The sequence below is a fragment of the Dipodomys merriami genome, unplaced genomic scaffold (assembly GCF_024711535.1).
Source record: "Dipodomys merriami isolate MVZ:Mamm:240054 unplaced genomic scaffold, mDipMer1.0.p SCAF_17, whole genome shotgun sequence".
NCBI lineage: Eukaryota > Metazoa > Chordata > Mammalia > Rodentia > Heteromyidae > Dipodomys > Dipodomys merriami.
In genome coordinates, this window is record NW_027203048.1 from 13,503,548 (window position 1) to 13,527,500 (window position 23,953).

At 40.5% G+C, this 23,953-nt stretch overlaps 1 protein-coding gene across 1 annotated transcript in view; it reads right to left on the reverse strand.

Annotated features, from left to right (window-relative positions):
- Positions 1-315: 315 nt before the first annotated feature.
- Positions 316-23,953, reverse strand: part of Srd5a2 (steroid 5 alpha-reductase 2) — a 34,340-nt gene continuing 10,702 nt past the window's right edge. The window contains exons 2-5 of the mRNA XM_070024999.1: positions 10,965-11,128; positions 10,260-10,361; positions 6,319-6,469; positions 316-3,433 (exon numbers count right to left, since the gene is read on the reverse strand). Of these exons, the coding sequence (XP_069881100.1) occupies positions 3,367-3,433; positions 6,319-6,469; positions 10,260-10,361; positions 10,965-11,128 (484 nt within the window). The 3' untranslated portion in view covers positions 316-3,366. The remainder of the gene's footprint in view (positions 3,434-6,318; positions 6,470-10,259; positions 10,362-10,964; positions 11,129-23,953) is intronic.

The window sequence follows — 23,953 nt, forward strand, 5'->3', positions numbered from 1 at the left end:
GATAAAGATTTGCTGTGGCTGAGACTGCCATGAACTTCGGGAAGCGTTTTAATTCCCTCCGTCTCTGTGTCTCCATCTGTACCATGAAGGGGTGGGCTGACTGGTGCTTAAGTCTGCTTTCAGCTTCTTAAGTCTAAGTCCTCAACATCCAAAAAATAATACTTACCTTCTATAAAGACTGCAGCAAATACTTTTTCTGTGAAAACTTCTTAACAAGGTGAGCCAGACAGGACACTTTTTTACCTCACTGTTACGTCATTTTGACCAAAACCACTCCAAGAAACCTTATTCTACAGCACTTTATTTTATAGGAGAGATAAGAAAAAATAGGTCTACATATCAGTACATGTTCAGACTTTTATTGTATTTAATACACATTTATTCCAACTTTAAACAAAGAAAACTGATTTGAAGAACAATGGCCCTTTACGGCACTAAAAATACAATTACCAAGGTAAGATTTTTCCAATTATGTGGGGTTAATTCTATATTATATTTAATTAAGAAAGCCTGTTATCATGCCAACTTGAAATGGCAAAAATGATTGGACTTTTGTAGGGAATTTTTGCCCCAAGCATATCAGTTGCCTCAATAAATCAGAACTAATCTGAATAAAATTCTTAAAAGTGCCCTCTAGTGGCAGAAACATGTAATTGCCCAACAGCAGTTTTGTCCTGAGAATAAAAAGAACAGGACAAAGGTGTCTAGCTACCTTTTATTATGCTCTCATTACATTTCAAGGAGTGTCCTGGAATTTTACACGGCAATAAGATAAAGGATCGTGGACTGAACTAAAAGCCGCATTTCAGGTGAGCTCAAAGCTACACCTGGTGATGTACCTCATCGCTACCTTAAGGCCCAGGCACTAGGACTTGTTCTCCAGCTTGTCAACACTGCAAGGAACTAGAACTTTGTGGAACCTAATGAGAAGTCTTTGGGTCACTGGGAGATGTGGACACCCTTCCTCTTCCTCTGCTCCTCCCTACTCCTCCCCCCCCCACAATTGGATTATTGGGAAGTGATTAGAGGAAGTAGATCCCTAAAAAGCATGCCTTTGGAGGGTGCATCTTTTCGGATCTCCCCCCCTCCTTCACCGTCCTTCTTGTCCAGGAGAAAATTCAATTGCTTCACTACATGTTCTACCATGTGCTGCTTTGCAGTAAGAAAAGGCTAGCCTTTCAAAACTGTGAGACAAAATAAACCTTTTCTCTATGTAAGTTGATTTGTCTCAGGTATTTACTACAGTGATGGAACACCGCTGAAACACTAAGTATGTTTCTTCCTTTGTAACCCCAGAATCGGGCCTATTTTCCTGCGTCTTTCTTTACTTCCTTGGAATTCTGAGCTATAACTGAGAAGCTCTGGAAGTATTCTTTATTTCCTGCTCACAGGCCTTAATTTCAGGTTTGCAAAATGAAGAGAGAAAAAAAAAAAAAAAAGAAAGCAACACCAAAGACCAAGAGAGAAAATGAAAGAAAACATAACATTATACATTGAAAAAAAAATCTCTAGAAGTCTCAGGATCTTGTTATAAAATGATTTTTAACAGTTAGGATTTGAGAGAGACATTAATGAACAGCAAAACACACATTTGTGTAATTGCAATTTGTACTTTTCCGTAATCTACCCCAGCCTCAGATCTCTCTCAACCTAAGTATCTTACACAGTGAATTTCTGCATTTAGCATCCCATTTGCTAAACCTTGTGCTCGGTTCTCAAACTGAACAGGGCTAATGCTTACCACAAACCTAGGGTTAAGGAGACAAATATTTTCAGATATTCCGAAAACATTCAGATATCCAAATATTTCAGATATTCTGATTCTGTGTGTGGTCCCTCGTTAGAGAGCCAGTATCTCGGGGCTGTCTGCAGGATGCTCCATTTCTGAAAGGTTACAAACTCAAATGCTGACCAGCCACACAGTCCCAAGTTCATATTCAGGAATGCAGGCTCTGTGTCTAAGGATCCTCCAACTGGTTAGCACATAGTAGCTGTACACAATCATAGGTTTCATTATATTTTCATACACATAATATCTTTTGTTCATATTTAACCCCCATTACTATCTATTGTCCTTCCCTTCAACTTTTTAAAGGAAACTAGAATGCCAGCATCTTATGCAGAAACCTCCTACTTTTTAAATGTTGATCATTCAAGTGCAAACAAAATTGAACTGTTTAGTACTTCCACATTAAATGAAATAGGTTGGTTTTTTTTCTGCTCAGTTGTCTGTCTGTCTGTAGTTTTCAGCTTCTGTGTTTGGGTCCTGTGAGGGAAGATGATCAACTTAGCCCTGGGACGCATCTTCTTGAACCGATTCTGAGGACTGCAATGAAAAAAAATGCCAAAAGGAAGCTGCTGCTCGGGGCTTCTGATGTACTTCGCATCACTGCAGGTGTCTCAGTGCGGCAGATAGCACATGATGAGACTCATTTATTTCCCTTATTTGGCATGCTGTCATTATCTGGTTATTCCTATTGGTTCCCCAGAGTATGAGAATTTGCAAGGTCTATTGTAAAACATTTCTTTATTCTCTCTGTAGTCATTCAGGACCATGTCTTTCTCTTTGTGGTCAGAAAAACCTCCAAGAAAAATTCAACCAGTTTTCTGGGTCAAATTGGGGTATCTCAAATTCAGATTGTGGAATCTTCTGGAAGACTAAGGTGTTCATCAATACAGCACAGAACTGAACTAAGGTTCATGTGCCCGTACATTTTCAGCAAGACAAAGAGAGGTTCCTTTTTGTAGGTCTGCATTTTCTAGTAAATAAATGTTAGCTAAATAAAAAAGAAGTCATGGCTAGGTTTTACTTTAGGAGTGAGTGTGCTCTGGGTCTCTGGGTTCAGAATTTGCATCTCTGCTAGTCTCCATTAGGATAAAATGTCTTCCCTAATAAGCTCCACAAGACCTGCCTGAGCCTAGACTCTACAGATGGCTCACATTGACACAGAGGGAAAAGCCACAGACTCAGCTCATCCAATGGAAAAAAAGCCACAAGGAAGAAGTTTTGCACTTTCTAGGAGATATAGCCAAAAAGAAAATGTCTCCATTTGGAAGAGGTCTTGTGAAAGTCCTAGTAAGAAGAAATCCAGATGGAGTTCCCTGGTAGGCCAGTTGTAAATTATAAGCAGGCACTCTTCAGCATTCCCAAGCTGCTGTCAAGACACCAAGAGTCCTACTATTACATATATACATATATATGTAAGTTATATACATATTTATGTATATATCTTACATATATAACTCTAACATATATATATATATATACACACACACACACATATATGTGAGTTAGAGTTTCCATTACAGTTTCAGCAACTTAACAGCTTTCTTTGCAGAAGCTTTTCTCTTTTCCATTTGGTTTCTTCAAAAGATAAATGGAATAAGGGCTTTCCGAGATTTAGGGTAGTCCTCAAACATCTTGAGGTAGAACCTGAAAGACAAGAAAGTGATCATTATCTGGGAACCTGGTTACAGGTGAGCCTAGTCGTGAGCATCTAGCTACTCTAAGTGGCCATTTGCTCATTATCCTTCCCTTCCCCACAGCAGGTGTCTAGTAAATGGAGACTTTTTTGTGTTGGGAAATAGGAAGTAACAGCCAGAGGGCTGTGGTGATGGACATCCACACTATGGATATCCACACTATTATAAATGTACTTACCACGACCAAAGTTTACATTTAAAGTTGTTAAAAGGACAGATTTAATCTTATGTGTATTTATTAGAATTTTTAATATAATAGCCAGAAAGAAATATCCATTTAGGTTTAGCTGAGAACTACATGGAACCAGAGTTCCCCCAGAGAATACAGGCTAGGCTAATCCCAGAGAATCAACAGGGCTTCTGGAAAAAAATATCTCTTCATGAAATCTTAGAATAGCCCTGTGCTATAGGTTCAGTTTTATTCCTCTCCAAAATATAGATCAACGTCTTAATTTCCAGTAACTGAAAATGTAATCTTATTGGGGGAAAATGATCACTATAGACATAATAAATTAAAATGAGGTCACAACGGAGCAGGGCCAGTCCACAATTCAGTATGATTGGTGTCATTGAAAGAAGAGAGACAGAAACAAGAGATACCCAGTGAAGGTCTCTTGAAGTCAAAGGCAGAAGCTGGATTCTTTCCTCAAGTCATCCCAAAGAACATGACCCTGGTTATACCTTGATTCCAAAATCTGACCTCAGAGAGAATAATTTCTGTTGTGTTAAGCCACGAAGGTTGGATCATTTCTTATGGCAGACCAAGGAGACTAATGCACCTTGTAAAAACCCTTTTACCAGACTGTCCTCCTAATTAGTTGAAGCTGGTGGCCCTCGAGACACAATATACACTGCAAATGGAGGATTAAAATATCATAATTGATACAAGAAGTCTCAGTGCTATGGTTTGAGAGGACCCCCACGTGTGACCTCCTGTGGGAATGCCTGGTCTTGTTTCCTAAGCGCCCTCACAAAGCCCTTTCAGCCCTATAAAAAAAGACACCCTCTTGGCAGTGCAACACACCCAGATGGCCTCCATTTGGATTTAGTTTTGCACCAGCTGGGAACTTCTGGTGGAACTAAAGTCCCTCCCCTGACCAAAGACAATGGAGTATAACTTTCCCAGAGTCTCTCCAAGTGCTGGGTAATGCCCTCCCCCAGCCCATTCTCTCTGCCTCCGCATGGGCAACAGACCCTCTGGAAGTGGGAGGGCCATCACGGCCACCCTCCCCTGCTAAACCTCACGGATGGGAGGAGTAGATCAAAAGGAAACTTTCTGACCCTAGTTCATACATTCCATTCAGAAGAAAAGAATCTGTTCTTTATTTAACCTTCAAAGGTATGAGATGAATTATTAGCCAACCTAAGACACCAAGGAAAGAGCTTGAGGGTGTCCCCAGATCCTGGTCCCATCCCTTCATCTATTTCTTCCCTCTCAGTCTCCAGAAATCTGGACAGGCTCTGGCGACAGAAGCTATGTTAGGGAATAGATCTACAGTTTACCTTTGTGTTTAAAGCAACTAACCATCATATATGCTACCCTTTCCTGCCCAGTGATACTTTCTTTGATTTCTTTTGTATGTACCTCACCACTGGCTAGTGGGGTTAGTAAAACTAGAAACCAGGAATGTAAGGGAAAGCACAGAAAATAGAAGGACAAAGGGTGAACTAATTCAGCAATGGTATTCACTGAACGTTGAGAATGAACTATACAACTTGTGGTTGGGGATGGAAGGGAAAAACTGGGAGAGAGCAAGAGAATGGTGACATTGTCCAAAAAGAAATGGACTCTTTACCTGACTTATATAATTGTAACCCCCCTGCACATCACCTTTATAATAATTTGTTTTTTAACTTAAAGATATAAACCAGATTTCGAAGCTACAAAAACCTGAAATCCCAGTACAAACCAGTAGATGGAGCAGTCCTCAAATTGCCCCATAGACAGTTGCTTGCCCTACCTTCCCAGAAAGCCAGTGAAAGTGTTGGTTGAATTATGGAGGGTTAGGGTAAGGGAAGCAAAGGAGTACCTGAAACACAGCCACACCTCCAGGGTAAATAATCCTCCAGCAGTTTATAGGGCTCTGAGAATACCTGATCTATTAGTACCAAACTTTGCCTTAAAAATGGCTGCCAGTCAGGGACAATGCCCAGGCCCTACATTCAAGCCCCACAACTGACCAAAAAATAAAATAAAAAATGGCCCCCAAAAGAGTAGCTACCTAAGTACCAAGCTAGTGCTTTTTCTCAGTGACAGCCAGATTGGAGAATCTGAGAATCTGGCTATAAATCTATCTATAAAGATCTGGGAAGTGCTGTCTAGCGGTTAGGGAACTGAAGTATAGAAATGGCCTCTTAGCTCATTAACTATTATCTTCATGCCAAAAAGTAACCATCACCAGGCATAAATCCTCAGTCAACCACTTCATGTGCATATACGAAGTTCCTTGAAATTCTCTTAAGAAAATAGGCACAGTGGCTTTCCATTTGTCAACTCAGGTGCCTCTGTCTACATGAATTTATTTTTTTATCTTTTTCTTTTTTTATTGTGAAAATACTGTACAGAGGGGTTACAATTACATGGGCAAGATAATGACTACATTTCTTATCAAGCATTGTAGCCTCCTCCTTTGTTTACATGAATTTATTTTTGCTCTTAGCAAAGAAATACCACTGCCACTATCACCTACGAAATTCTAACTTTAGTAAAAGCCTGCAAAGTCAGAATTTAACAGTCTAGATTGTTGTTCCAAATGTATTTATGTCCATGGATATCATAGGTTTCTAAACCTCAAAAGCTATGTAAATACATGCCACATCTATTGGAAAGTTTACCTGTGATGGTGAAAAGCTCGCATCCCAAGGAAACAAAGTGAGAAAAATGCAAATGCAAGAGCAGGAAGGGACCAAGTGGCTAAGGCATAGCCCATCCATTCAATGATCTCACCAAGGAAATTGGCTCCAGAAACATAGGTAAACAAGCCACCTGTGTGCAGAAGAATCAGCAGTCAGAATTCAGAACTGAATTGTTGCAACATCACATCGCTCCATTTTCCTCCAAAGTGCATAATAATAGCTAAAACCGTTGTAGGACTAAGGCTTCTTCCAAGTCTTAGGAATTCAGTGGAATCCCCTAGGGCAGAGAGGAAAACTAAACAACAGCAGCCTGTTGGCCATAGACCATTCTGGAATACTGAGGAGTGGCTTGATGGACTCTATCCAGATCTCCAACAACTGCTGGGCCACTAGCTTTGGGCAGGACAAGGGAGAGGTGCAGGACGTCTACTTTTAGGAGCTAGAAAAAATAATATGTTTTCCCTCACATGTGGAGGCGAGACCTAATTTCCAAATTTGCATGTAAAAGTATACAGGGTCAAATGCTTATATGCACAAATGTATTGACTAATGTGTGGTAAATGCAGGGTAGTATTCCAATCGTGTGACTCCTTTGAACAGCTCACAGTTTACCAAAATGAATACTAGGAATGTGGGACTTGTGTTGGTGGGGAAGGGGAGCTCAAGGTCAAGGAGAGGGAATAGATGAATGAAGAGAGGATGGGTGGGAAATACAATCATAACATTCGATATGTGAAAATGGAACTCAAAAAAACTGAGGGGTAGGGGGGTTTGGAAGAAATGGGGAGCATGGTGAAGGAGGTGATATAGATCACTTGTAAACTGACATGATGAATTGAAACTAAAGATGAAAAAATAAATAAATACATGACAAAAAGTTGGTGAAATAAATTGAAAGGGCAAGTCTGCTTTGTGTTTTGTTCTAGTAAGGCTACCTCTTGCCTTCCCACTCCTCCCCCTGACACTCCGCTGTCAGTCAGTATACTGCACATTCAACCACGCAAAGGGCAATACTACAATACAAATCTGAGCAGCTGTGAGAAATGAGTAGATTCCCCTGGCGTATTTGCACATCACTTCTCCACAGGGCCCCCTATCTCTACAAAGCACTCAGATCAAAGCCGGAATGGAGAGTGGCAGTCCTGCTGAAGACTGGGAAAGTCTGCCTCTGTTGATTTCAAACATTTCATGGTATCCAATCAGGTATTCCTCTCTCAGCACTGGATCGAGAAATTGGCTACTTCTAATGATATTAAATATATCCTCACACACAAAAAAAGAAAATGATAATACCTCCACCCCTAAACTTTATGGCTCATACTGGAAGGCTTCACATTTTTTCTTCTCTTTTTTTTTTTATTGTGAAGATACTGTATAGAGTGGTTGCAGTTACATGAGTAGAGTAATGAATACATATCCTATTGAGCATTGTTACCCCCTCCTTTGATTTTTCCCAGTCATCCCTTCCCTTCCCATCTCCCCAACTCCTCCCTCCTCCCCACCCCCTGAAGTTGTAAAGTTCATTTTCAACATAGTGTCATTTTTTTTCTTTTTGTAATTATATAAAATGTTCTGATTTTAAATAATCGACTATTGTAACTCAAAGTTAGAAACTAACTTTGGCAATATGATAATTAAGAGTTTTCTCTATTTTCTATCTAGTTATTGAGTGAGGACTTAAAATATCAGAGCCCAAGGAAAGCATTGTATCAGTGGTTCCCTGCTTACAATTCTCTTGAGCATGAGAACCATTAATCTATTGCAAAAGTCCATAAGATCATTGTTCCAAATTTCTCTTACATCAATGAATATACTAAGTTTATCTCTAAATACAGGGAATAGTTTTCTCAACCTACTGTGTTATTTTTCTTGGTGGTTGATGCTATCATAGCATTAACAATAATCAAATTGTTAGTTCATATGTAATTTTCCTTAACCAAAGGATAGCAATGTACACTTTACTACGCTACTATGTCACAAAATTTGTTATAAATAAAAGACTGTATTCATATCTAGAAAGGAGCAATACATGGTTAATTTGGCTAAATTATAATATATGTACTAGCGAATTACCATGGCAAAATCCCTTATGTGATTAACAGATGCTTTTAAAAATGAAATAAAGTATTATGGGAAAGTAAAACAGTCTATATTGGGAGGTAGGTATCTGAGGGGAGGATGAGGACCAACAGACAGGGTGAATAAAAGTGATTATGGTCAAATTATTTTATATTCATGTATGAAAATAGAACAACGAAACCTATTGTCATTGTTTTAAGGGAGAAGAGAGGTGAGGGAGGTGGGGAGTTTGATGAGGTACGCTATGTATATATACAGAAATGTCACAGTGAACCCCTCCTTGCACACCTAATGTAGTTCATAAATTTTATAAAAAAGAGTGGAAAACGTCTATCTGAATAAGTTCAAAAATTACTTGAAATTCATTCTTACCTGCTTCTTTGTTAAATCCACACTCTGATTTCTTGGGAATAGTTGATATTTCAAATAGCTGTTTCTTCATCTCTTAAGAATGTACAGTTATGTACTGAATAATGCCAGTCTATCAACTAAGGCAACCTATATATCTGTGGTCCTGTTAGATTATAATGGACTTCAAAAATTTCTATCACCACCAAGCAAGTGGCTCATGCCTGCAACCCTAGCTACTTAGAAGGTAGAAAGTAGATGGATTACAGCTCAAGGCCAGCCCAGGCAAAATGTTCACAAATCTCCATCTCAAGCAATAGCTGTATGTGTTGACATATGCCTGTCATCCCAGCTATGTGAGAAGTGTACCAGCCAGGTCATAAAGCAAGATCTTATTTTTAAAAATGAGTGCCAAAATGGTAGACACTGTGGCCCGGGTAGTACAATGCCTACCTAGTAAGTAGGTCTTGAGTTCAACTCACAAAATCACTTTTTAAAATATTCCTGCCTCATTAAAAATAAAAAATAAAAAAATAAAATAAAATAAAACAAAATAAAAATAAAATATTCCTGCCTCCTAGTGATATCAGAGCAGTCATAGTGCTCTACCATGGTATGTGATTCACACATCTCTGACGATGCTGGTGTAGAAACTTATTGTAGTACCCATTACATGAAGGCATAGTAATACAATTATGGACAGGACATAATGGTATATACTTGATAATAATACTTGTGTATACTGGTTTACATATATTACTATACTGTATTATAGATTATTATGTTAGAGTATACTCTCACTAAGTTCCTATTTGCTGTTGTTTTAGAATATGTTCCTTCTATGTATAAAAACATTACATGCAAACACTCACAAGCAACTATTCCAAAAAGAAACATTACCATAGGAGCCCTCTGCTCCATGCATGCAGCAATCACTGAAGGCTTTCCATTGAGACAAGATGATATTGATCATCTTGACCTTGTGTAGGCTTAGGCTAACATGTGTGTTTGTGCGTTTGTTTTTAGCAAAAAAAAAATTTCCAAAAGTAAAAGTATGAGAGTATATAAACAGGTTATAACCTGTAACCCAGCTGCATAGTGGATCATACCAATCCAGGTTCTTATAAGCACATTCCACCATATTCACATAGCACTGAAATCTATAGCTGCATGTACTAAATTAGAAAAGATCACACTCTGTAGATGACAGTCTTATTTATCTACTGCAACTAGGTTGCAGCCTATCAAGCCTCCCATACCCCTGCCTGATCCCCTCTCCCACCTTCACAGTCCTGTGATCTTCCTTCCTGTGGGCTCTTGTAGCTCTCTTGAGTCTCTGGGTTCAGAGGAGAAATGTAGATGAGCTGTGGAGGGCACAGGTATGGCAGGGGAACTCAGGGGCACTCCAGGAGGTGTTTGTTGTGCATTTTAGCCTTCTATGCCCCTCTCTACTTGTTTCTCCTTGTGTAGTCCCTGGGACAAGGGGGCCTTACCTTGTGGAATCCTGTAAGTGATTTCTCCAGGCTTCCTGAGCTGATGCAATGTGTAGTCGCTGTGAATATTGATTCCCATTCCCAAAAAAAATAGGAAGACACCTTGGCAAAGAAGCAAGGAGAGAATATAAACAAATGTATCCTGATTTGGAGGGTTTCACACACGCTAAGATTTACCTAAAAATGAGAAGAGGAAGAATGGTACTAACATAGGGTTCGAGGTTCTGCTGGAGGAGTGGGTGAACAGGTTTCTAGATTTAACTCTTCTCACAAAATATGAGAGGAAAAACTCATTGACCAATATCTTCCATTCTTTTAGGTAAAGTGGAATTAAATTGGTAGAGACCCGAACAACAGGAGGGAGTAAGCTTTGAGGCTAGATGGGGCAGAACATCGTAGCCAGAGACAGAGTCTTGGACAGAAGCTTTCAGGCAGGGTAAGCCTGACCATCTCCAGGCCAGCATGAAGTCATCAGGGCGAGCTTAGGAAATGAGGTAAAATAAATCAGGAAAATGGGGTGGGATGTTGGGAAATGTATCTCTCTGGTTGCCATATAAAGGAAAGACCCCCGGTAGAGGTATGAGAGGCTGAGAAGGTGATCCTGAGAAGGTTACTCTAGTAAGATGGGGGAAGCAATAGGGACTTTCACTGTGGGAAGAAACAGATGACGGCTGGAGAAGATGAGAAGTGGTTGGAGTCACTTACCCAAGCTAAACCGCATGTCTGTGTACCACTCTTCAGGATAGTCTGCACAGTAACTCAGATAGTAGGTTTGAAGGAATCCATTTATAGTACAGAAGAGAATTCCTTTGAGAACCAGAACAGCTGGAAAAGGTCTCCCTCTAGTGAGCAAGGAGTAAATAAATGTCCTGGAACACAAGAAGGAAAAAGATGTTAGGATCCAAGAAAGATGAGAAGAAGGAAGGAAGGAAGGAAGGAAGGAAGGAAGGAAGGAAGGAAGGAAGGAAGGAAGGAAGGAAGGAAGGAAGGAAGAAAGGAAGGGAGAAATAGAGAGAAAGGGAGAGAGAAAGAAAGAAAGAGAGGGGTGAGGGAGGGAAGGAGGAAGGAAGGAAGGAAGGAAGGAAGGAAGAAAGGAAGGAAGGAAGGAAGGAAGGAAGGAAGGAGAAAAAGAAATGTCAAACAATGAGGGAAATGTTTCAAACAGTCAAACACATTAAATCCATTGTCACATATAGTTTTCCCTTAAATTTGTGCAATGGAAGAACATTAGGCTCTAGAATCCAGATCTAGAACAACTATTTATGCTATCTTCTCTCTAGTTTCATTAAAATTCGTAGTAGCTTCCCTTGACTTACTTATTTTCATTCTTAAAAGGGAATACCATCCCCTAATGCATTACTTTTACAAGCCCTGGATTGGAGAGCAGCTCTATGTACATCTAGAGTGAACTTCAGTATGCTGTAGAAGATTGGGAATGCCTTCTTCACCCCTAAGCAGCACAATGACATTTACATAGCAGTCACTTGATCATGTCTGTCCATATAGTCGTCCTAATATAATTAGTTACTGACAGCACAGCACCCCAGAGAGTCAACTGCCAGATCCCTTCTCCTTATTCACACCTCCAGTCTCTAAGGGAGGCAGAAAAATGTAAGGAAATAGTGAACTCATCATCAGAGCAAGGAAAATGCCAGATCAATCAGAGATATTTCATTAAGTTGAAAAGTACATAGCCGGGTGCCAGTGACACATGCCGACAATCCTACCTACTGAGGAGGCTGAGATCTGAGGATTACAGTTCAAAGTCAGCCAGGGCAGGAACGTCCATGAGACTCTTATCTCCAGAAAAAGCTGGAATTGGTGCTGTGGCCCAGGCCAAGAGTTGAAGCCCCAGGACCAGCAGAAAAGAAAAGAAGAGAAGAGAAGAGAAGAGAAGAGAAGAGAAGAGAAGAGAAGAGAAGAGAAGAGAAGAGAAGAGAAGAGAAGAGAAGAGAAGAGAAGAGAAGAGAAGAGAAGAGAAGAGAAGAGGAAGTGAGGGAGGGAGGGAGCAAGGAAGGAAGGAAGGAAGGAAGAAAGAAAGGAAGGAGAGAGAGAGAGAAAGAGAAGGAAGGAAGGAAGGAAGAAAGAGAGGGAGGGATGGAGGAAGAAAGAGAGAAAAAGAAAGAGAGAGAAGGATGGAGGGAGAAAGAAGAGAGTTAAGGAAACAGTTGGCAATTAAAGGAGGATAAAAGGCCACCAAAAATTACACAGACCCCCAACCAGAAAGGTGTTCCCCTGGCCAAATTCATGACAAATTGGGTCCAAACACAATAATGGCTATGGTTGATTAAAAACACTGAATAAATAAATATCCACGAGCCCACAGAGGGCACATAGAAAATTTTAGGACACCACCTACCATTACAGGTGACCATCATGCCAACTCCCGACTCTGATAAAATGTACCGAAATGAAACATGCTTTCATATCCTACACTACCTTCTTAACAGGAACTATAGTTTTCATCTTAACTTCTTGAGTAAAAACTTTTTAAAAGAAAAACAGCTAATAAATTGAAAATGAGCCTTAAAATTGGAAACCCTATCATTCACACAGACAGCATGGTCTTTAGATGACTTTCAAAGCTAACAAGTATCGAAGAATCGGAGTACCAGGCTGGAATCATGAGAGGAGGTCACAGATTGAATCTTTCCCTTTTCTCTTAGTGCTGTGGACACCACAGAGGATGGCAAAGTTGCATTGGCTATTGCTTTCCTTGCTCCCAGATGCAACCCCTGAGAACAGTCACATAACCTCCAGGAGAACCAGTAGCCAAGATAGTAGACCACAGTCTGGAGGAGGGTAGGAGCTGTGGCAGCATCTTAAGGCAATGGTCACTTGGTACAGCCGTGAAGAACCTTTCAGTTCTCCTCTTTCCCACATCCCTCTCTTCCATGAGTGAGAAGAACACTCCCTGCCCCTTGCCACTGTGATGGGAAACAGCCCAAGTCACCTGGGACCCTGAAGTCACTCAAATGGAATGCAGAAGTCCTACCAGGGTGGACCATGAGGAAAATAAGTACAAACTAACTAACCACCCTATGACATCCGTTCTGCATTCCTACACATCCCACAGCAGACCAATGCTCCCTAGTCTCCTCTCCCAGTACCGCTTCTGGGAACATGACAGCCTGTTGCCTGGATGACACCGGGTGCAGCAGTTCTGTGGTGCTTGGGGTTCACACCCCATGTCTCATGCCTCCTATTTCATAAGCTCACCAGGAGGGGCACTGAGTAGGACCTGGACTTTATCCCTAACCTGAATCTCAGTGACAGACAGACATATTTCTTGGGAGAACATGACATCTGAGAAGCACAACCACTGAAAAAGCATCCACAATATATAATATACAAATCATATTTCTAATAAATAAATCATGAACCCCACAAAAGGATAATGTGTGATTGCCACACAGAACAAGTGTGAAATAAGTTCCACAAGTATCCTCATTTTTTTTCTCTTTTTGTCAGTTGTGGGGCTTGAACTCTGGGCCTGGGCACCGTCCCTCAGCTCTTCAGCACCAGGCTAATGCTCTACCACTTGAGCCACAGTGCCATTTCCAGTTTTTTGAGTCATTTATTGGAGATAAGAGTCTCATGAACTTTCCTGCCCAGGCTGGCTTTGAACTGCAATCCTCAGATCTCAGCCTCCTGAGTAGCTAGGATTACAGGCGTGAGCCACCAGCACCCGGCTTCCTCATTTCTTTGAGATACAGAAAGAATGACTTTAAAAGGAACTAAATGAAAAATGTGAAAAAGAGAGTCCTGGAGAAAAAGGACAACCTAGTATGTCACATTCGTGACAGAACTAAGCTCAACACTTTGTAGAATGTGACAGAGAATCCCATGCAGATGACTACATTCTGAAGCTTGCAAGGCTGCTATGGTTTGAACTGTGTCCTCCAGATTCTCTCGTGGAAACGTAATCCTCATGTTCATGTTAATGGTATGTGAGATGGGACTGTGTGGCATGATTAATTAATCTCCCCATAGATTAATAGGCTATCAAGGGAGTGGTTTGGTTAGAAAAGCAGCTCTCTCTAGCACATTTGTTCTGTCTTTCCATGTGAGACCATCTGCCATGACAGGTTAAAGGGAGAAAGTCTTTACCACATGTTAAGTAGATGCTACTACCAAGCTCTTAAACTTCCCAGGCCCCAGAACCATGAGCTAAATAAACCTTTATTCTTTATAAATGTTCCTATCTCAAGTACTCTGCTATAGCAGTGGAAAATGATGTAAGACAAGAGCTGTTGATTTTGTAAGTTACACATTCTTACACATACACACACACACACACACACACACACACACACACATTTCCAATTCCCACCCTAAGTGGCCATGTGATAATTAGCAGACAATGTCTGGAGACTGTCACAGATGCATTTGGGGTTGGAGGGGGGGGTTGTTTTATGAGATGTTTTTTCACAGTTATATTTTGGATATGGATTTGTAATCTTTAAGCCTTGGAGGTCTCTCTTAGATCTGCTCTCCAAAAGCACTGGAGGTGCTGGACAACATAAGTGAGTGTTACTTTACCCTGAAATGGGGTGATCTTTCCTTCCCTGTTACCACCCAAGATTTCTCTGTGGATTAAATAATCTAGGCCTCAGAATGAAGTTCAGCAGTAGAGCAATGCCTCACATGCACAAGGCCCTGGGTTCGATCTCTAGTACACCAAAAAGAAATAGATAATCTATGTAGAAACACTTTTTAAACTCTAGAGTTGCATTATATGTGAGCCAAGTTTTATAGATGTGAACCACCAAGATCACCCTGAAGACCTGCACCTTTTCCCCTTGACAGAAGTTCCATGTCTTTCCTCTGTTGGACTGAACATGGCTGCCAAAATGGACTCAAGATGGTTGACCATCCAGTCTTCCAGCCAATTGGATCATAGCTACCTTGAATTCTGAATTACAGAGCTGAAGAAGAAAGAAGAGTCAGCTTCTGGTGTTGCATCCTCAGAATCTAAGGTAGACGACTGCTCCCCTCACCAGACTTAGAGAGAAGAGAGGCCTGGGTCTCTAATACCTAAGTGTGGATAACGTCCGATTCAGGGTGGCGGGTGTCTGTCCTTCTTCCCCTGAGGGGAGCTGAGAAGAGTGGAGTGGAAAGAGAAAGTTCTCTTGAGTGAAAAGGCCTAACGACAGATTCTATTACTTCATGAGCCTGATTTTGAACAAATATCTTCATCTATAACCTGAAGTTAATACTTTTTCATTGGATTACTATTCAGTTAAATAATATGATACATGAAAAAGTATCAGACATGAAAGTATTCCTGGGTGTTTGCTTCTCTTCACCACAACCCAGGAGAGTTTGGGGACATGAAGGTAGCATAAATGCATAAATTTTCTGAGGGAAAGGGTCTTACAAGGTTATGGAAAGTTATTTGCAAACAGTTCTTTACCTCCCAATATGGTCCCATTCATGCCAACAATAAGCTTAGAAGATAAATGCCCCAAATCCAGCATGCTCGGTAGCTATGGTTCAAGTTAAACCATGTACACACCCATCCTTACCTTCTGAGCCTTCTAGATCTGGATGCAAATTCAACAAGCATTGTATCTACCTAAAGGAACTGTCTTAAAATCAAGGTAAGGCTCTCAACTGGAACCAACAACTGGAAAGTATTAGAGGGTCAGTATAATAGGAGCTCATTTCCTGCACATGCCACAGCATAATGCTCTCTGAGGTGATACCCCGCTCCAGTCATTCAGGGCCCAGGGACCTTCGTCTTCCAGGGGACCTTTGTCATCTGGCCAGTGGATACAGGAAGACAGAAAGTAAGAGGAAGAGATTGTCTAGATTTTCATCAGTGTCAAGCCAGACTGTAAGTGACTTAAATTACCCCCACCCTCCTCCTTTGTTCTCCATCCAACTGTAAGGGAGACTAGGAAGTCTAGTCCTCCGAATTTCCCAATGGGAAAAGGAAAAGGCTTTGGTGTACATAGAGAGCAGGCATAGGGTTCTGTAGAACCAGAAGCACTGGCAAATAAGTATGATCTGAGTGACTTTGCTGTTAGAAAGCTGGAAGTCGTTCAGAGTAAGTGTGTCTTGATGTAGAAAAAGACACCAACAATTGAGAAAAAGCAGAAGAGTCCATTGGCCCAAGAAGCAACAAAAGAATTCTGTGCAAAGTGGTCCATGAGTTTCCTTCAGATCTCAGGCCTGCTACACCCTGAGGTTCACTTTACCTGGCTTGGGACTATTTCTTTGTCATTCCCTCCCATACTTCTAATGTAAATTTCAATTGTTCTCTGTATATTCTGACACAGAGACCCATAAGTATTTTTTAAAAAGAATACTTTCTGTCATCACTAAGTAAGTATTCATTTGGAGAGGGCTCTCCCTGGAAAGGGTTAACTGAAATTGAAAATCCAAATTAAATCAAAGGAAATAAACTTAGAAATTACACACTTTGCGTAGACCAACTGATATTTAACTAAGTCTTCTTCAAATATAAATGCTATTGCCAAGATTATGAAGCCAATTCAAGACTTTTCACTATATGAAATTTTAGACTTAATTATCAGTCTAAATAAATTTGGATTTTATATATAAATAGTTTTGCATGTATTGTATTTAACTGCTCTATAGAGAAATAACTCCTTCTATGACCCTTACTCTCTTGTATCTCTATGTCCATTCCTCTTTCTTCCTTTCATTCTTTCTTCCTTCCTTTCTTCCTTTCTTTCTTTCTTTTTCTTTCCTTCTTTTGTTGTTGTCTTTCTTCTTTTGTTGTTGTTGGTGGTGGTGGTGGTTCTGGGGCTTGATCTCAGGGCTGGGGTGCCATCCCTGAGCTTTTGTGTTCAAGGTTAGTGCTCTACCACCTGAGTCACAGCTCCACTTCTGGGTTTTTATAGTTAATTGAAGATCAGAGAGTCTCACAGAAAATCCTATCCAGGCTGGCTTTGAACCATGATCCTCAAATCTCAGCCTCCTGGGTAGCTAAGATGACAGGCATGAGCAACCCATCTCTTCTGCCTTCCTGGATAGTAAAAATTCCTCCCAAGAGATGTCTGACCTTTTTCTCCTCACTGTCCTTCTCCCTGAACAGGAGAAAATCTTAGTGAGATCATTGGAGACCATCACATTTCTAACCCCAAAGCTAAGTTCAGCTCTCACTTCATACATTATTTCTTCATTTTGAGATGCTTTCTTCACCCAGCTGCCAGCAGACCACACTTCCTTGTTCTTCTACTCCATTGATTTGTTCCAATTTGCCTTTCCTTTTTCTCCTCATCCTCATAACCCCTAAAACTTGGAATGCCCGCAGCTCAGACCTTTTTTTCTACTTTATTTACTGCCACTCTCTATGTGGTTCTATCTAGTTTTACGAAATTAAATGTCATTGCTGTGGTCTGTATGTGTTTGAAGTTTAATCCCCAATGCCATGGAGTCAGTTGGGTCTTTAGGAAGGTGTGTGGTAAGTGAGGGGAGCTCTCCTGATGCTTATGTATTAATGGCAATAGAGAAAGGTTTGTGATGGGCTGGGAAGGTGGCTCAGTGGTAGAGCGCTTGCCTTGCATGCATGAGGCGCTGGGTTCGATTCCTCAGCACCACATAAGCAAAAAAGAAAAAAACCGGAAGTGGCACTGTGGCTCAAGTGATAGAGCACTAGCCTTGAGCTGAAGAGCTGAGGGACAGCGCCTAGGCCCACAACCAGACAAAAAACAAAAAACAAAAACAAAAAAAGAAAGGTCTGTGAGAGTAGGTTCAATCTCTCTCGTCCTTCCACCTTCTGCCATGTAAAGACACAGTAAGAAGGCCCTCATTGAACTTATATTGAACTTCCCAACCTTCAGAACTGTGAGAAATAAGTACCTGTTCATTATGAATTACCCAGTCAGTTGCACTGCTGTAGATTACCTCCCAGAGAATTTATACCATGAGAAGGCTGTCTGTAAGCCTTGAACAAACGCCCATCTTGTTTAATGATCATTTCCATTTTAATACATCCAAAGCAGCACTCCGGGTTCCCCACAATTCTGAAATCTTCACCTCCCCAACTCTTCCCTATCCTAGTAAAAACAAGCTTAATCTTCTAGTTCCTTTGGCAAGAACCTTGGAATATAGAGATAAATGCTCTGTCTCTATCTCGTTTCCTCTCTCTCTTTTGTACCCCAAGAAAATGTATTAACAAATCTTGTCATCCTATTTTCAAGATAGTTCTAAAATCTGATCACATTTCACCAACTCCACTATTCTGAGCTCATGCCATCATTAAACCTCTCACAGATAGATTCTTTTTAAGTCTCCTCATTTGAACTCTACTCTTCCTCCACGACAACCTCTTCTCCATACAACAAACAGACCAAGTAAAGTTACACATTGGACATGTCACTTGCTCCTGAAAGGCCCCATCATGGCTAAGGCAAAGTTAGAATTCTTGTTATTGCCTTCAAGACTCTCTGCAGGTCAGCCACCAGTGGTTCACACCCGTAATCCTAGCTACCCAGGAGGCTGAGATCTGAGGATTGAAGTTTGAAGCCAGCTGGGGCAGAAAAGTCCCCATGATATTGATATCACCAAATAACCACTCAAAAGCCAGAAGTGGATCCATGGCTCAAAGTGGTAGAGCACTTGCCTTGAGCAAAAAGACCTCAGGGAGTGAGCCCAGGCCCTAAGTTCAAGCCCCACAACCAACAACAACAACAAAAGACTCTGCAGTGCATCTCTAACCTTCACTACTACTTTTCCCCTGGTCCACCTCACTCCAGCAACTCTGGTGCCCCTGCTGTTACCTGAATGGGACCAGCACATGTCATCTCAGGCCTGTGTCACTTACCTGGAGAACTCTTCTCCATGCTTTTTGTAGGGCTTGTTTCCATGCTTTATTCTACTTACATGATAGCTTTCTCATTTCTAGAGATGGCCAAGAATCCTTAGCACTCATTGGCCCATGGCATCATTGCTTTGATTTCTGCATCTGTCTTTTTTTTTGAGACAATTCCCCAAACAGTTCTTTATTTATGTATTTATCCATTTATTTTCTATTGTCAAGGTTACAGTTACATAAGGGTTACAGTTACATAAGAAGGTAATAAGTACATTTCTTGTCGAACTTGTTACCCCCACCCTCATTTTCTCCTACTTTCCCCCCCCCCATTCCCCCTCCAGGTTATGTACCTCATTTCCAACATGTTGTCTTGTGAAAATCACTGTTTCCCCCTTGTCCTTTGTCTCACCATTCTCTTACTCCCCTTCCCTTCCCTAATTCAGATAAATGTAGTGACAACAAGGGATAAGTATAGAGACAACAAGGGATAAACCATAGGGGAAAATGCACAAAAGAAACAAGAAATCATAGAGTACATTAAAAACAACAACAACAAAAACCCTCTTGTGTCCATGCCTTGGAGTTCATTTCACTTAGCATAGCTCTGCTCCTGTCTTCCGGTGGTCCTCTCCACAATGTCTCTGTGTCTCTACCTCTTCTCTTCTAAGGGCACTAGTCAAGTTGGATTTGAGAGTCACTGTAATCCAGTAGGATCTCATCTTAATGAATTGTGTCTAAATATATTCTATTTCCAAACAGTTCCCAATCTAAGGTTCTAGAAAGAAGCTTAGCCAGAAGACTTCTACTCTTACCTCTGAACTTGGCCCCCAGCACCGTGGCCAGACCTCCCTCAGCAGCTTCCCTGACTCCAGATATCTAGAGCTATGACTTCTCTTGCCTAACATTTGGGCCCTAAGACTGGTCTCCAGACTTCAAGAATCACCACTGTGCATAATCCAACCTGCACCCAGCCAAGTGCTCCAGAATATTGCATGTTTTACTTTCTAGATTTCAATCAAGAAAGGAAAAAAAAAAAAAGATTGAGCTATTTGCAGAACACACTGTGTCAAGGAAAGATTTCCCTGGTAAGCATTCTCGAATTGATTCAATATTTCTCCTCCTTAAGGATGGCTAAAATAATTTTTTGAAAAACTTTCCTTCTAAGTGATACTGTACTGTAACTGTCACACTAGAAACTACCTTTATTCTCAAAGTCCCAAAATATTAGAATTTTTTCACTTGCTTGTTTTTACTTTAGTCATTTTCAATTTACTCTGAGAAAAAATATGTACAATATGTATAATGTAATATATAATATAGTTTGCATATTATATATTACACATAAATTACATATTAATATATTATATACAATATATATGTTACATACCTACATGATATATAATAATACATATGTCATATATTATATATTATGTAAAATATATTATATTTATAGCATATATTATATGTATACTATATAATATAAATTATATTATATAATTATATATAATATTTATGTCTTGTACAATTTTATTTTATAAATATACATTATAATTATTATGTTCATATAATAATTCTAAAAATATATTATATAGTAATATTATAATTTATGTTATATAGTTTTATATGTCATATATTACATAATATATACAATATATTATAATATATTGCTATACTATATTACAATAGAGTCCTATAGAATAATATATTACTATTATATTAATAGTATATATTATCTAACATATTAAATATTATATATAATATATTCTATGTATATTATATTATACCATGTATCATATATAACATTATTATATTTTATAGCTTTAATATCACATATATACTTAAGATTATAAACACAGATGCGTACCATACATCAAGATAGAATAAAATAATGGAAAAGGAGGTGAGATCAGAAACAGGTATACAGATAGACAGATGACCAGAGTTAGCAGTCACACTCCATATCAACAAGTCCAATGTGCTTCCTAGAATAAGGTAGAAGTCTAACTGTGCACTTTATAATGCCTAGAACAAATTCTGACTCACGCTTATAAGCAAACAAACCAAGCAACCAACAAACACACACCATACATACCAGTTCTCTTCATAGCTTCCAATTTGAGAACAGAGGAAAGTATCTCCCCTGGCTCTTTACAGAGTGGGATAGCGTGATCTGAAACAATGGATCTTTAACAGCCCCAATTCAGCAGGCCAGGGAAACCTGCCCCAAGAATGGAAATTGATAGTCATTTCTTAGAACAGGCTGTGCTATGACTGGACCACTACCAGTCAGGAATTAGGAACAGCAAAGCTATGTGGAAAAACGAAGGGGTCAGGTAGGAGACAAAGTTTTGTTAATCAACTTCCAGAGTGGGACAGTCTGTAAAGTCCCCAAGAGTGAATGAGAAATGCCTAGAAACAAAACTGTGGGACATTTCCCCAGGGAGCCTTGGAACAACTCAAGCTCTTGAGCCAGAAGGTCTTTCCTGTAATCCATGGTGAGATGTTGAGGACTACTTCACATGCAGCTGAACCAACCCGTTAGTCATCTCAGCGCACGAAAGGCCACTCCCAGCCCCCAAGCTCAGCGCTGAAGAGCGACTCAGGCACTGTTAAGACTTAAATAGAACCCCATGAATTGAAATAGCACGACATGTCGACTTTCCCCCTCACGCCTCTTTTTACATGAGCATTGCTTCAATACTCATTGAAGAAAAGTCATTAATGACTAAAAATCAAGAATGTTGAGGAGGAGGGAAGACAAATGCTTACACTTGATTCATAGACGGACTCTGCAACAATCAGGTCCTGTATTTTCTCTTTTTTTTAACTTAATTTTATTGTCAGGGTGATTGAAGAGGGGGTTACAGTTACATACGTAAGATGAGGAGGACATTTCTTATCAAACATTGTTACCCCTCCCTCATTTTTCTCCCACTTTCCCTCCCTTCCTAACTCTACCCCACCCACAACTTGTAATGTTCATTTCCAGCAGATTGCCTTGTATCGCTGTTGCATTGGTTCCCCCTTTGTCCCTTGTCTCACCATTTTGTTGTTCCCCTTCCCTTCCCCAAATCAAGACACAGAGTACCGAAATCAAACACAGCCTTGTATTTTCTAATGGAACATCCCACTCTCCTTGTCATCTTGTCCCTACCACTGATTAGCAAGCGATCCTATACTGTGATCCCTCCTGATACATAGAAGCATACACAGAGAGTGGTGAGAGAAAACTGAATGAAAACAAAACTTTGACTTCAAAAAAGAAAAGAAATCTACCCAGCAAGCACAACCTTTGACATAAGCATCTAGATGGAGAAGAGTGGTAGGGAGTTCCTGGAACCAATGTGCTTTATGCATAGACAGCCCCGATCTGCTTGCCCGTCCTCCACCCAGAACTCTTCCCTGCTCCTCTCAAAGTTCCACTGAACTTTCCTGGTACCTAGTACCTTTTTGCATCTTTGAATATCATTCTTTTTGTTTGGTTGTTTTTGTTCTAATAATAGGACTTGAACTCAGGGCACTATCCCTTATTTTGCTCAAGGATAGCTCTCTTCCACTTGAGCCATGTTTCCATTTCGGCTCTTTGGAGGCTAATTGGAGATAAGGGTCTTATACACATTCCTGCCCAGACTGCCTTTGAACTGTGATACTCAGATCTCAGTCTGGTGAGTGGCCAAATTACAGCCAGTATTGATTCATTCTCTCCTCCCCTCCTCTCTGTATGTGTATTTTGTTGCTGGGGTTTGAATTCAAGATGGGGCACTGTCCCTGAGCTTTTTTGTTCACGGTTAGCTCTCTACCATTTGAGTCACAGCTCCACTTCTGGTTTTTTGGTTGTTAATTGAAGATAAAGAGTCTCACAGACTTTCCTTCCCAATCTGACTTCAAACCAAGAACCTCACATCTCAGTATCCTGTGTAACTAGGATTACAGGCATGAGCCACAAGTGCCTGGCTTCATAAGCCAAAACCATTGCCATTTGAGGACAGAGATGCAGTTTCAGGTTCCCTGTCTTGGGGTATAGCTCACTCAGTGCCTTGCCCTGCCTAGGTCCCTGGAAAACTTGCATCCATACTCTTCTTTTTCCCCATTTTCTCCTCTATTTTTTTAACTTCCTCTCTTTATCTTTGCCCTGGACATTATGGGGCAACTATAATGGATCGGTTTTGAAAATAGTGCAAAGCCTGACTCAAACCTTGGGTAGTAGGATCAGATACTGTAGCATCGATACAAGGGTTGGGAATTAAGAAGTGGAGAGCACTTTGAACACTGAGTGTTTGGAGTTCAGGGAAATTTTAAGTCCTAGCTCACCAGCTGGGCCCTATTTCCCAACGACCCTCACGTCCCCCTCACAAGTCTGGCCAGGCTGTCCCTTGAGGACCCCCTTCATGTGTTGGCCTTCCCACCCCCACCCAGCTCAGCCCACCAATACTCTGTGCTGAAATCACTTGTGAAAACAACACGAATAATCACAGACAGGATGAGATAACCCATGTAAAACACATAACAATGTCCGGAACACCCAGAGCTCAATAAATATTGGCTTCTCTTTCCTTTCTCCCATCACCAAATGGAAGGCTATTGCATTATTGGCCCCAATTCAGAAGTTCTTAAATTTTAGAGCCCCTGTGTTGAGCTGAGTCTCATTAAAAGCTCCTGGGCTGGGGACAGACAGAGCCTTTTTAAACAAGTGAAGAGTGAGGCTCCCATTGCTATACACAGTCAATTGCAGATGAAAACTGTCACAGGTTCCAGAGACAAGGAACAGACTCTGAAAAATCAATAGGTGTACTCTTTTTTTTAATATGGGTACTCTTTGCAATCACCAAAAGCAATCACATTCCCGCAACTCACTGAGAGTACCCTTCCTGTTCTTCCTTCAGTCCCTCACCCATTCCTACTCACC